This window comes from Botryllus schlosseri, chromosome 15, assembly GCF_051294905.1.
Source record: "Botryllus schlosseri isolate E-star chromosome 15, Bs_hap1, whole genome shotgun sequence".
NCBI classification, from domain to species: Eukaryota; Metazoa; Chordata; class Ascidiacea; order Stolidobranchia; family Styelidae; genus Botryllus; species Botryllus schlosseri.
The window spans coordinates 563574-579043 of record NC_137250.1 but is presented as its reverse complement, the minus strand read 5'-3'; the positions used below and the strand labels follow the sequence as shown (position 1 = coordinate 579043).

The 15470-nt window shown below is 43.0% G+C and overlaps 1 protein-coding gene across 4 annotated transcripts; it reads right to left on the bottom strand.

Annotated features, from left to right (window-relative positions):
• Positions 1 to 4855: 4855 nt before the first annotated feature.
• LOC145456850 (uncharacterized) lies at positions 4856 to 11097 on the bottom strand. 4 transcript variants are annotated; one of them, XM_080334978.1, is made up of 2 exons: positions 5298 to 11097; positions 4856 to 5180 (listed from the first exon to the last, which is right to left on the bottom strand). In XM_080334978.1, exon 1 carries the CDS (start codon positions 6879 to 6881, stop codon positions 6270 to 6272), a length of 612 nt encoding a protein of 203 aa, XP_080191104.1. In that variant the 5' UTR covers positions 6882 to 11097; the 3' UTR covers positions 4856 to 5180; positions 5298 to 6269. The 4 variants fall into 4 exon arrangements, with proteins under 4 accessions (XP_080191104.1, XP_080191103.1, XP_080191105.1 ...); XM_080334977.1 differs by having other exon boundaries at positions 5473 to 11097; XM_080334979.1 differs by having other exon boundaries at positions 5497 to 11097.
• Positions 11098 to 15470: the final 4373 nt, after the last annotated feature.

Sequence of the window (15470 nt, the reverse complement as noted above, 5' to 3'; positions counted from 1 at the left end):
TTGAAATAAGTTTGCGATTGACTATTACATGAGATGCTGTCTATTATCCTCCGCTTTGCCTAGATGTGACCACTGGATAACGCAAAAACAGCCTTCACATTGACTTGATATTTTCACAGTGGCGGCTCGTCCTATAGGGCAACTGGGGCATTGCCTCACCTAAAATTCTGTTCAATAACAATTTAACCATTTATAGACGCACAGCGCTCAATATATATCGAGATCACAGCGAAACCCGCGTTCTTCTTGTGCTTTCGCTTGCAAATGCCCATACATAGCGAAGTCTCCGCGAAAATCGAATTCTCTTCTGTGTTTTCGCTTTGTGAATGCCTAGGCGGGGCTTGCCCCGGTAGCGCTCATAACAAGCTTTCACTATCTATTCTCTCAAAGCTGCGCACAATTAAGAAACGTTGCTTTACTCTCTCCTATTCGTAAAATGGCCGAGCAACCGGGGCAAATATGCTTGCTCGCCCCTAAGGTGTGATGTAACAATCGTATCTATATCTGAACTCGGATACCGTGATATGCGTTGAGTCGACCGTTGCTGGTACAGGTCGATTTTGATGGTGTTTCACACCATGATAATTCTTGAAACTTGGTATGTCATGTCGTGATGGTGGTATTTAACACTGTCCTAAGTTTCAGGGTTTCTACTCAAAGTTTAGGGTAGTAATTCCGTTTCCAAAGTCGAGTGTGTGCTGATCGGTCATGTATCGCAAACATATTTCACGCAAAGCCGGTATTGGTCTCCATTGATTTTAACGATGCTCCTTAGCTAGATCCGTCATGAACTTTTACATGGTATGTCTTGATTTTAGTATCGAACGCCGTGCCAAGTCTCAAGGTTGACACTCAATGATTATGGCAGCAATTTCGTTATTAAGTTCGAGTATGGTAGAGATGTGCGCTGATCTGACACTTAGCCTACCTAACGCATTGCGGATTTCACGCAAAAGCCGGTGTATCTGTGTTCCATACTGAGATAGGTGATGAGATGATGATATCATGAAACAGTTTACTAACATTCTCGGTTTGCATTCAAATATTTAGTTTTATTTTATATTCTCCAATGTCAATTTCACCGTGGAATGGTGGCCTTCGGGCCATTTGCTCACAATTACAACCCCTGTCAAGCGCGATAGCTGTTTCGTTTTCGATGGCGGCTAACAGCTGATCGCTTGATCAGCCGATTCCTCAGTAAATATTACGCAAAATTCGGCGTTGATCTGTTCGTATTAATTTTGACAGTGTACCATACCGAAAACGGTCATGAGGCTATACTTCTCGATGATTTCATGTAACAGTGTACCAAGTTTTCGGCTTTCATCCACGTATTTATTCGGTAATATATTTTCCGAAGGCGATTTTGCAGCAGACATATAGACACTATAGACCGTAAGCCGTATGTGTCGTGTGACAGTCTCCAGCCTCAAGGCCAGAATCTCCCAAGCTGTACCGGGACCGAATTTCCGAGGCTGCTATCCGTAGTTCTTCAGAATGATGTTTTGGATTCAATATGACATTTCCTTGTCCAATCTATGAGATAACAATTGCGTATGTGTCCGAACTCGTTGACCTTTCCAGTTAGGCATTCGCAATCTCTCGATTTATAGTCATTTCCATTTCTGCAGATAAGTAGTCAGGTCAAGTGCGAACATGAATCGTGTTGAATCTTTGCTCCGTACGCCGTTTAGCCAGCTGCCTTTAGAGCAAAAATTAGAGGTAAAGCGACTAGGTCCGTATCAGCCTAGAAATTGCCCATTGATCCAATCGTACGCCGGAGGAAAGCGCACTCGTGCCTTTTCTTCAGCGCATTTCGATAAAAATGAATGGCTTACTTATGGCGAGGATAAAAACGATATGTGCTCGCATTTCAATTTAACACAATGCTTTGATTCCTGCTTGAATGATGGCAGGCAGACTCGTAATTAATCTTCCATGGATAACAGCTGGCTTTTAATAATGTTTTACGTTTATGGGTGCCACCGCTTTGATTGCCTATCCCCTGGTCGTAACGCATCAGGATCGTGTACCAAACACTTTCGGACGAGGGCAAATCGATTTGACTCGCTTTCGGGACGAGAATCCATATACAAATCGGGTCGGAGGCGCTGCAGCACTTTACAGAATTGCTGAGCATGGAACGATTAAAACACCACAAGGTGTCATGCGAATGCTCTTTGTAGGTAGTTGGTCTGTGTATTTTTGGTATAGTCTTACTCGGCGCTTGCGTAATCTCTACCACGAAATCATAACGCATGCTACTAAGGATAACCTGATGATTGATTCGTGGCATGGGAACGATTCTTAGTTCGCGTACATTTTTTAAATAATCATTTGAATAAAAAACAATGAATAAAACATTTGTTACCGCACTTCAAGTCACGCCACCGGCAAACCTCTCGCGGCACCTACGTTAAAAATCATTGTTTACGGGAAATTCATGTGGCCATCATGAACGTTGAAAAACGCTACTGTGACGTCATATTGATAACAAGTCGCTTGCGGCCCTTGCCCCACCACCCGATATTGTCACGAGCCGCCACTGTATTTTCACCAGGCATTATGACGTCACGTTGTGTTGTTTTACAATTAATAGAGTGCAAGCTGTAATTTGTTATTTTTTGAAAGGGGGTAATTGCATCCTGTCATTTTCTTCTTGGGGGTAACGGTATGAAAAAGGTTAAGAACCACTGGCCTAGGCGATGTAAAGAGGACGCAGGCATACTGAATGAAAGTAAAAGAAGATAATATAAAGTGGCAAGTGACAGAAGGCTAAATCAAGTCGTGGTCCGGTAAATGGCGAGGGCTGACTAGTATTCGTTCAGCAGAAATTGCTTGTATTTCGACTTAAATGTTGACATGCTCGACGACTGTCCGATAGCCGGTGAGATACTGTTCCACGCTTCAGGTCCGGCATCTATTGTAGTTGGACGACGTGGACGCGCGTGTGTCGTACTTATGCACTTTTGATACTGAGGTAAGAGACGTCATGTCCCGGGTGTATTATTTTCCTCTGTACAGTGGAGCTCAGATTACACTATTACATTGGAATCATCATCATCATCATCATTGGTTCATTAGCAATTTTATCAGTTCAATACACCACAAAAATGCGATACAATGAATAGACAGGAAGATGTCGGAGCGATTTGGAGTAGTCTATGGGATCAGACACCCACCTTGGCCTAGGCGATGTAAAGAAGAGGCATGCACACTGAATGAAAGTAAAGAAGAGAGTATGAAAAAGAAAGCGACAAGAATAGGGCGGCATGTCATGGGAATCGAGATCGATAGGTCAGTCGTTGTCCGGTAATCTTAGGGATGGACTGTATTTATTTAGTAGCTGCTTGTATTTCGACTTGAATGTGGACATACTCGTCGACTGTTGGATGGCCGACGGGATACTGTTCCACACATCAGGTCCGGCATATTTTATAGAGCGATGATCTTTTCGGTCGATCATATGATATTTGGACGACGTGAACGCGCGTGTGTTGTACTTGTGCACTTTTGATTCTGAGGTAAAGAAGTCTTTTAAATATTCGGGGCAAGTCAAGTCAAGTCATAAGAAAAGGTGACTCGAGTCTGACTCAAGTCAAGTCATGACTCGAGTCATCCCAACACTGGATTGAGGTCGACCATAGGCTAATAAATTTCGCCACACTTTCTGACGCATATGTACGATATCATCAAAGCAATGCTTGGTTTGTTTTAAACAAGCATGTCCTCACTTTATATAATTAAATACCAATATTGCGTTTGGGTTTATAATCATAATTTTATATGGTGCGGCCCGCGACTGGATTCAGATGTGTGATGCGGCCCGCGAGCTCGAAAGTTTGCCCACCCCTTCCACACACCTTTGGCTATCCCTACATAATACGCTTGGGATAACTCATCACGGATAGCAAACGGTACCAGTGCCAGTCCTAAATTGATACTAGAGTAAATCACATTTTGACGATGTGTGTGTAGCTGTGTACTGTCAGTCTGCTGGATCGGCTCACTTTCAACAGCACAATTCATTCCCGCCAGATAAGGCCTTAGGAAAGACATAGAATGCCTTAGGAAAGACATAGAATACCCTCGTAAATGCTGCGGCCCACGGCGTCGTCAAAACTGGAAAACTGGCCCGCGAGCACATTTGAGTTTGAGACCTCTGCTTTATGTAATTAAATACCACTATTGCGTTTTGGTTTATAATCATGATTTTATATGGTGCGGCCCACGACTGGATTCAGATGTGCGATGCGGCCCACGAGCTCAAAAGTTTGCCAACCCCTTCCCAAGGGTGTGCGAAACACCCGGTTGAAGACTTGAAGAGCCCTGTACTAGTGCTTGGATGGCCAGGTCTTAAAAAATCTGTTCTGCACTCCTATCCAAAATACAGCGATAGCACGAATTCAGCCACGGGGCAGTGGTTAATAGCTCGGGCTGGAACAAGAGGTTATAAGTCGTGAATGGGACGTCATGATTACGGCATGACTCAATGAGAAAGGACCGTTGAAAATCATATCTTGCACAATTCAGTAGAAAATTGTCGACGGTTTCGTTCAGCAATCACTGAGGGAAAATCGGGGGTGCAGACTAGATGACCTTATTATTAAAAAAAAGTCCGTACCGCATCTCCGTCGTCAAAGCATCTCGGTGGTGCAGGAGAAAAAGAATACCATAACTATTTCTCTCTCTCTCTCACACACACACACTGTGCAGCCACATTTTGTCGTCCCTGGCGCAGAGCCAGAACCGCCAAGTGGCTGCTACGCCACTGGTCACAGGTCACTCTATCTGTCACAGTATTGTTGCACATATATACGTCCTTCTATCTTCTCTACAACTTTCACCGGAAATGTCTCTTTGAACTGCATATATTGTGTGATTGAATCACTGAATTTAATTAGTTTAATTAATCAGCCGACATAACTAGCGATCGTGTGAGCAATGCCGAACTTCCAATACGACGCTTATGTATCTTTACAGCATAATGACTATGCGAAATACGAGTAAAATCACTTTCGCACTGTGTTCATTGAATATAAAAATAAGTCTTTTGGTTATCGTCATTCATACTCTAATCCTTGCTGCTTCTCATTTGCTTGAATCTCCATGCCCATCACCAGATCTCTCAGCAGCGACTCACAGAAAGAGGGTACTGGCGAGAATCGAACCCAGGTCGCCTGCGTAGAAAAAAATATCGAGTTCAGGGGCAGCACAGCTTTATATCATGTGAAACACGTCACATTGTATCATGTTCAATGGGAACATTGTTTGTAGGTGCCATGGGGAGCACTCACTCTCTCTGATCGTATAACGAAGAAGCGCCCAAAACCATGCATACATGCGGATTTTGAAGGGAGTTCCATGAAGAAATCGAAACCAATAACCACAGCTGATATCCCTGGGCCCTGGCTATGGGCATGGCTAATGCCTTATGATGACATAACCTCCTGGCAGAAACGATTTTAGTACCTCAAAAATCAAATTATTCCGTACATCATCGTGGTCCATGTGCAAACGACTGCGTATTTTATCTAAAGCGGCCTCTGGAATGTCTGTCGCTTTTCCTTCGGACAAACCTGGCAATTCATCTGATTGTTTTGTTGCCACTTGCGATGCGAGAACGTCAGTAAGTGCGGTCGAGAGAGAGAGAGAGAGAGAGGCGAGAGAAAGAGAGATTTATTGAATCTCAAACCAAAAACAAAATCGGATTAGCGGATAATCATCATCATCATCATTGGTTTATTAGCAATTTGGAACTGGTGCACTATACACCAACATTACCCGTTCATGGTAATCACCTTATTGACTCAATCTTTTCACACGTCAACCTTTTTCTTTTATTGCTCTCTCGAATTGATATTTCATTACTCAACAGATTTCTAGTTGCGAGGTTTCAGTTTTTTCCGTTTACGCCCATTACGTAAAATAATTCACTTGATACCTATTATAAACGATGCACTGCCATTCATTTATGCTTCGTTACATAGCTATCTTACCATGACTCACAGTTTTTTCCTTTAACGCCCATTACGTGAAACACGGAGTGCTTGGGACTCATCATAAACGATGCGCCAAAGGATTTGTTTTATACGCATGATACCTATCACCATTTTTCTTAACGATTTACCAAAATTATAACGTTACACTTCATTACTTCCCTATAACAAATTATGAAAATCCCGTATTTACATCTAAATCTTAAACACCCATTCTTACCTTCAGATTTAGTCATTCTCCGTTGTGTTCCGTATTACTCTTATCGCCATCTATTGACTTGTTCCGTTTCGTCTCCTCGTGTTCCTCCTACGACTTAAGGTTCTACGTCGACGACACCTTATACAACCTACCCATAACACAATCACCAGAGCTATCAACCCGGTTACCATCATTATCACAGCAACCGGTTTCAGTGTAGGTATCAGTTTCGCACCTTCCATAATCATCCTATCGATCAAGTTTAATCCACTTACCTTATATCCACCTTCCATCATCACCAGTTCGTGCAGCCATCGAGTATAGTTGTGGTCAACGAAATCTGTGGTTGTCTTCCCCACGGTGGTTCTTGATATTCGGGAATACTCAGGAGCGGGTGTTCCCAAACTTCGGGTTTTCTGCCCGGGCTGCGGCGATGTGTTAGCCATCGTTGACTCAAAGGTAATATTCATTAGTTCGACACTCTTCGAGGACGAGTCGTCTTTGTCGTCTCCTGTTGAATACAAAACAGTTGTTTCGGTACTTACCTTGCGGTTGAGGTCTGGGTTTTGGTAGTCCGTTCCGATGTCGGTCCTGCCGTCTTCCGTGGAGTTCTGCAGAGCCTTCGCAGTGGTGACCGGATGCACTCGCGTCGTTGTTGGTGTTTCACCAATGATTTTCTTCATTCCGTAGGTTTGGTTTCACGCGCGAAGAGTTTGCAACTGTTGCTTCCCATAAGTCGCATCAGTTGGTTTGACAGTTTTATACTCCCCCTTTTTGTTAGCCATCGATTTCGATCGTCTTCCTTGCACCAGCCTCGCTTTCATCCGCCATTGTTTTGTTAGGGGTGGCAGATGTTTCAGCGCTGTAGTGCTTGGATCATAGTCTTTCGCCGCTGGAGTTACCCACGTCGGACTGTAGTAAGCGATCATGTACACTTCTTGGGATGGGGGTTTACCTCTGACGTCCGTCTTGCTACTATCGAAAGCGACACGCCTTGTCTTGTAGTCTTTCATTTATTTTCTCATGAACAACAAAAATAGCCAATTTTCATTCGGCAAAACCTTGTTCAATAATACCAAAATAAGGTATTATATCTATTGCTTCCTTTAGTGCCTTCGCCTGACCCTCCCGCGTCGGGTTATAAGGGCCAGAAACGAAAGGCTTAGTCGATGGGTCCTTACGTCCGATATCGCATTGGTATTTCATGGATTGGGGGGCGCTGAGTTGGCCCCGCAGGCTATCAAGTTCGGAAGCAAATGGATCATAAACGGCTGTCAAGACTCCTTCAGGAATGGCGATTTTTTCTAGGCCAGTCAAAGGTCAGGAGGTTTGTATGACAGTTTCGCCAGTGCTACCGATTGTGCACAGAGACTTTCGAGTTCCGTCTTCACGCTGGGACTGGTGTCTTGTTGTAAGGTTACATAGTAATTGGGCCAGTTATTGGCCCAATGCGAATCTCGTTATGAACGGGGTTTTGGTGTTGGTGGAGAGAAGGGCGAGGTTCTTCGTTGTCAGCGGGGATTCCCAACCTATTCAATCTGACCTCTGATCTCGGCGTGTGCCCACGCCTACCGTCACGCCGGCGGATTCAGTCGCCGCCGGGGGCCCGTTTCTGGGGAGACGTGCATCTTAAAATCCCCAGACTCCTTGCCGGTCATGACCGGACATGTGTCCGGTTAGCCGGTAACAGCTGCTTTGTTTGGGAAATTACTCATAACTGTGGCTGTCGTCATGCATCTATGGGCCGAATTGTTACAGTTATTCGGACAAGTGCATCCACGAGAGCTTTCAGGACCAGTTTTCTCGTGCAGGTCCTTATTTACGTCAGCCGGGATTCCGCGCTCGACGTCTTCATTATTGGTGCCGTCAGGGATTCCTGACTCGACACATCTTTAGTTAGTGCCAGCAGTGCTAACTGACCCGACACTTTCTCGACTAGTGCCAGCAGGGGCTACCTGACCCAACACTAGGGATTTCCCATATTTTTTTGACCTTTTGGGAAAGAAGGTAAGACAGTTGCCGTCGTAAGATCGGCGTATTTATGATTGGTGCCAGCAGGGATTCCTAACTCGACACATTTCGCGCCAGTGGTGATTACCATCTCGACACTTGCGCCAGCGGCAACGGCCTGCGGCGACACAGACAACGTGCCGGCTCGACGCTTATCTGGTTTGCAGCTTCCATCAACCCATCATCGGTTACAGTGTCGCGAAGACTGCTTCCGACTTTGGTTCCGTCCCGTTGATCACACGAGATCCCGTCATGAAGCGTTACTAAAGACAACCCTTCGTTTGCATTAGGCGGAGATTCAAATTCAGTCGCTATGTTAGGTAATTGTTGTACATGATCAATCCATTTTAGACCTACAATATTGAGAGGTCTCCTTCCTCGATCGCAAATGGAGCCGATAGTCCGTCGAAATTGATTATTACTAAGGAGTCAACGTGGGAGGAGTCACCTATATCACGTAGTTTCATGTCTATAGGTTGTCGCTCCTCCCAGCTTGGCGGGTATTAGGTTTCTACGACGTTTTTCAATTTGAGGACGCTTCCCGTGTCGGCGCAGAAAACCCCAGTTGTGATCCTTCGACGATCTTTTCTTTTCATAGATTGGCGTTCGCAGATAGTAAGGAGGTAATCGATGTGTTCGTCTTCAGACTCTCCCCCGTCCACTGAGATTGCCAAGAAATGACGCTGAGCCCCAGAAGACCAGTTGGTGCCTCCATTTGATTATAGTGTAGCTTCATGGCGCTTGCCATACAAGTATTCCACACTTGGTTCGATTTACTTCACAGAGCTCAACCCCATCTCCTGGCTTTTCCACATTTTTCCACACCCCTTATACAACCCGGTTTTGTCGACGTTGATTGAAGCATTGGTTGTAGATTGATCGAACGAAGCAGTGACCTTGGAAGGTCCAGCGGCTCAAACTATTCATACAATAGACAAGCCCCTTGGCTTAACACAACCAACATACTCCAATAATTATCATGCAGGCAGCAATGAAGTATCTATGCCAAACTCGGTTAAGTTAGCACACGGAACATACGTCAATCACAACACGAGTCAAGATTTAACCTATTCATATTCATGCACGATTAATAACAGTTCAATACTCTAAGGTGTGTTTACACCATAAATGTGACGGTATTTCCTGCCGACAATATACATGCATATAATATACAAGAAATATGCCAATCGATGCCACAAAAAAACAATACCACACAGAGTTCAAGTTGACCAATTTGCCGACCACCTTGTTTATAAGAGTTCCCCAATCTTCCAGATGCAGATATCAAACCGCAATTAGTCCAGGAACCGACCCCTTGTTTGAGTCGTTACTACTTAGGGTCATCAAATAGCCTACTTGCGTGCTGTCGATTCGGAGATCGGGCATTCCAAGTCCAACAGAACGCGGGGTTTGTTGAGGGTTCGTTGTAACGATATTCCGAATGCAATACCTCTATGTTCTTGGCTCTTTCCATTTTAGCCCATCGGCTTTATGGAGCGATTCCAGCAAATTTAATCGAGCTTCTTCATTTATGTATACATTGCAATTTCGGTTAGCAGTCGCTCCCATTTCATCGCACTGCTTTATTTCTGTATACTTTGCACCTGCGGCAAGCAGCCGACCCAATCAATAGCATGTCAAGATTTTTCAGAGGGACATCGGAACATCACCCTTCAATCTCAAAATACGTCAAACCCTTCCACAATGCCTCCGTCAATGTCCGGTTTTCTGGATATAGTCTGCTACTGGATGCTTCGTTTGGGGCTCTGTTTCAGACTGGCGGATTTACTTGGCATAGAGTCACAAGTTCGCCGAAACTAGCGGACGCACCGATGTCGTCTTTATATGCAATAATTGGATACTACAACTGAGTGTACAATTCATGTGGACATCATACATGGCATAGATATGCATACATATATCAGTCATACTTCGGCTCACTATAAAAGCTCGCATACATGAAAAAATGGTGGCGCCATTTTTGGTTAAGCAAACTGATGGTATAGCTAACACTTAACATGCATACGACACAGTCCCAGATAAGCACAAAATGATACCATCTCACTTATAATAGTCATATGTGAACCAATATCCTAATTGTAATCATGCTATATTCCTTAATTTCCAGTATTGGTGTGCTTAAGCTTTTTTTATTCATTCGTATATATCGTGCTTCATAGGCAATAGACTAGGCTTATCGCGAATTTCGAACTCACATATGCTCCAATGCCTTACCCCGAGAGGTCTTTAAATACCCATGTTTCTATTGTCCTATGGTCCATTACACATCAAATTTTCAAACTTTTGTCCCGTTGGGGTGAAGGGTCCTGACACTAGTATAGGGGCGGGGTCAGTTATGACGCCTTATTAATACCTACAGTTGTAGTACTCGCTGTTAAATTACTGCAGTAACAACCAACTATTCTCATATTAAATGTTCATAACTTATACCTATATCTAAGACATGTTAGCGTCATCTTAAAGCAATATGATGGTAGATGTCAAAGATTAGGTAAATGCAGTACTTGAACAATATAAGAAAGATAGGCTTCACGTTGCAATAATACGTCATAGTAAACCCTCACATGAAAATACCCTTTTGCAGATTGATTTTTGCCAATACAGTAAACTTTCATAGTTCGTACGCGTAATGATTGCAATGCGACAAAATGGCGTTCGTCAGGCGCATTCACTTCGTAAAGTGAATACGCGGACAAATCGGGTTTTAGGCTAGTGTCATATTCCATCATCGACACATCAGTTTCGAAAAACGAATGTGTGGATAAGTTCAACCATGGGTTACTTTTCTAAGGTCTTTATATTAGCAGTACTGGCCTGAAGTATTCCTAATGTTATAGGCCTAGTAATTCCGATTGTATAATATTTCTGTATTAATCCTAGTAAGTGACCAAGGTATCGATGTTTATTAATCACAATAGTAGCCCTAAACTTTTGGAATATTAATCGATCTTCTCCAAGGTCTAGCACCAAAGGTATCGAATTAACAATTTGAAATCCGCTGATATTGTTGTTTGCGATTTGCGATGTTTGCGATAGATAGCCGGCAACTATACTGGCGCTTCAGCGCTAGGTCGTAAAATCAACACAAGGCCCCGATATACATCACAACACAAAACGGACACAGTAGCCAACGAACTGGCTCGCTGCTCCGTGACCATTTACAGCGTCTCCACATGGGCATTGATGTCCTGATCAGAATGGTATTGAGTGTATTGACCTTGCCGAAATAGTAGCGCTTGTGACGTTCAGATATAGGTAAATATATTTTCATTTCGAGTCATACCCAGACAACTTTAGAAAATTTTCAGCTTTTCCGAATTTGGTGAGATTTAGAGCTACACAGCTTTTCCAAATTATGTTAAAATTAGAATTAGAGCTACGCAGCTTTTTCAAATTATGTTAAAATTAGAATTAGAGCTACGCAGCTTTTTCAAATTATGTTAAAATTAGAATTAGAGCTACGCAGCTTTTTCCAAATTAGATTAGAATTATATTACTGGCATTTCGCTCTAATTCCGTGAGATTAGACGACTAGAATTATTTAGTTGTCCAAGCCTGGTTCGAGTCGCCTGCTTGCAGTACCAATAATAAATCCAATTTGACTTTGTCCTTGTTATTACTTAATGCGACAAGTGGGTATATTTCTGAAGCTATTCTTGAGTTAGTGCGTTTCATCTTACGTCAGCGAGGTAAATTGTCCTCAAAAACACTAAACAAGAATGCTCTAAAATGCTGACGAAACCATGGAATATCTAGGTACAAAGGCACCCGCCTTATTGTCGGCATAAATATGCACAGCGAACGGCACATATTTATTGACGCACTGCGATACCACACATTTACAACGCCGCAACATACCCTACGGAAACTTTATCGCTGCTAGTGATTATTTTTCATCCTCACTAATTCTTGGTCCTAGTTCGGCCCATGTAAGCTTACACGAAATAATAGAGTGTTTTTCGGCAAATTCAAATCTTGACTGGAGTCAGGCTCACTTTCAACTAGACACTTTCATCGCGCCAAATCTGTCGCAGCCAATTACTACACGCGGCAGGATAGTTAGTACGACTGCCCTGGATCGCAGTTTCGTGGTGTTTTGAAATGATGAAAATATTATTAAAACTGATTGACTAAACGCGGCATAAGCACTCGTCATTTCCTGCTTTTATATCTCTAGACATTAGTATCTCTGGACTTTAATTAAACTATACTAACTGTCCTACTCAAATTTTCGCGTAAATGAATTACATACTTTTCGTATTGATTATTCGAGCGGGTTTCCGCAGACATGGATCAATACCATCAAGCATGATCCGTTTTGAATACTATCGATAAAATGTGTTAATATGGTGTAGCCTTCTTTGTTTCATCCATGGCAACTAGGACTATATACCGCGCATGTCTGAGAACAAACGGCAATATTTGCAAAGGATTTCATATGTCATCACCCATTCGAATTACAACAGAATATGACTGATATCCAGAGGTGGTCAGTCACGAAGTACATCTACTTTTTGGAAGTACTCAAGTAGTTTTCCTCTACTTCTAGTACTTATTCAGGTAAATCTGATTTTCTCTACTTCTACTTCTAGTAGTTTTAGGTGGCTTATTGAAGAAGTACTTCTACTTGTACTTGAGTAGATTTTTCCGTCGCTACTCCTACTTCTACTTGAGTAGCTTTCTTGACTACTTTGACCACCTCTGCTGATATCATCCACAAGTCAGTTTTTCTTTTCTTTATCAATTGTCATACAATTCGGACCCTCTCTGTCTTTCAGCGTTCCCTTTCTTTGAATTCAAATCGACTAGCACTTTTTTATACAGTTGCACTGTGTTCCAGAATAGCTATAACCATAAACTCTTGTGACCTCAGAACAGTGTGGAGATCAAACCACTACCTTCGAGTCACGAGTCACCTTGAGACATTACACATTTCGACCCGAGCCCAGCCAAGTACCGTCAAGTCATCATTCAAGTCAAATTGAATTTTCGAAGTATGCATGATTGCATGATGATGCAAAGTCACTACACTTTGCCAACTGGGTGTAGGACAAATTAATTGGTCATTTATCTTGAATCAAATACTGAATAAACTTAAATTTACATACGCTCTGATCTTCGATGACGTAACCTCGGTGCAACAATGCCAGCCTCGTCCGTGCGTAGATGCGGTCTGTCTATAAGCTTCAATTCCTCCGCTTCGTGTTGGAGTCCGAATTGGACTGGATAGATGGTGATTCGAGGCTGCTTATATGCATTTCTGTTTCAAAAACAAACAAGGTCTTCCCTGCCAAGAGCTGGCTATAAGTTTCGGGCCCAGTTCGTGATGAGTTATTTTCTTTTTAATCTTTTTATGAATCACAGTTCGTGCTCCAGCCGCGGCCATTAACTAATTGTTTTCGGCTCTATCAGCTACCAAAATGGCACAGCTTCGTGTGCGAGTTAATCTTCCTCATCATTATAAATGACCCATTATAACGACTTCGTGCACGAGCAGAAATGACTAAGTGTCACGATTCGGCCTCGGCTCCTTATTTGGATAGAAACATCGGTCGCCCTTTTTGATTTTGTGCCAACCCAATACATTGCAGTACCTCGCTCGCTGCAATCACCTTTCCCCCACTCAGAGAAATACATTACCTTTGTGTTGTCAGTCCTTTTACAAGCTTACTCAGCAACCCACACACAACAACGTCTAACAACAAGAATTCTTCAATTCGGGTTTTCATGCGAAGCCTAGCTTGAACTCCGGGATCCTAGTATTTTTAGGCGTCAGAGGCATACCCTGTACGACCTTAGCTTGGCTGGCCCATAATTGGTCGAAGCGACGACCTAGCGCATCACAAATAGCCCCCCTTTTTTATTAAAAGGGCGACTTTTGTTCATATATTTCTTTAGGTCGCCAGCGGGCGCTGTTGTTTCATTATGCGCACACGAAATTCATTCGAGGTTCTCCTAAACTGGATTATAGCATAGAGAGTACCGCACGAATAATTTGTATCTTCTTTGTACGGGCGAAACCAGAATACATATATTCTTGCGCGCTGTGTCAAATACATGCGACATCATATGCCAACGATTGTTAACACACGGCGTTGATCACCCGAATTTAGTGCGAGTTTAGAATCCCGGACTATTGTTGATTTTCCTGAGGTGAATTTATTGAAATTCAACGTCGAGTTAACTTTATGTTTTCTTTCACCGAATAGTTGCAAAATTGCGGAGTTTTAAAAGGGTCAAAATACAACTACAGGTCACATTACTTTGGTATAGATACAGTATCACGTCAGATATATCTTCGCTTGTATATTTATATCGGCCGCACGAGATACGTAGCTGGGTGTTTACCTTAGATGGATTGTTCTCGAGTTTCATGATCAAAAGGTGGTAGGCTCACGCGGGTTTTCACTACGCGGCCATCCATATGGTAATCATGTTGCATCACCAACCAGCAAGCCAGTGTCGAAAACGTCCGTTCAGCAAAACTACTTGAACTAATTCAGAACTCGCACCGCCGCGAATCTCGCGCCTCATCAGCACCTGACAGCACAACCCAACGCCAAGCACCGCATAATGCACTTCTGCACAGTATTAATTACAGAGCAAACGCTTACCATACTGACCAATCGATCCAGTGTTCAAGGCAGACCGGAATTAACATCAATCATGTGGTGTATACGGGAGGGCACAGATTATATTGCGCGGATGATCAGGCTATTACTGTATCTCCCTTATAAAAATGAAATCATAATTCACATTTTCCTACGCGCTTTGTTAAACAACCTTGACAACGTACGCTCACAATAGTCAGCACACGGCGTTTTCACCTGCGTGAATGAAGATTCAAATCGAGTGCTAATCTAGAATCTCGTACAATTGTCGTTTTTTTCTCACGCGATTTTATCGAACTCATTTCTACAGCAATTCCAAAATTCATGTATTCCCGTATGTATTGAGACAAAACGCAACTCCAGGTCAGATTACCTCGGTAAATTAAAAGTCGCCCGAACGCCATCATGTGAACTTTGCTGTAACGATAGTTCGTCGCATCCCATTCAAGTTACCATATGGCCTCTATTATGAAATTTGATCCCTGATATCTTCCTGAATTTGCCTCGCCCGTTAAGCATTTAGACGTTAGTTTGAAATATGTGTTTGCCGTGAATTACTAACAGGCGAGTTCAAACTTTGCTTTAATCAAAATGGCCGACGACTTATTCCAACCGTCATTTTTGTTTGTT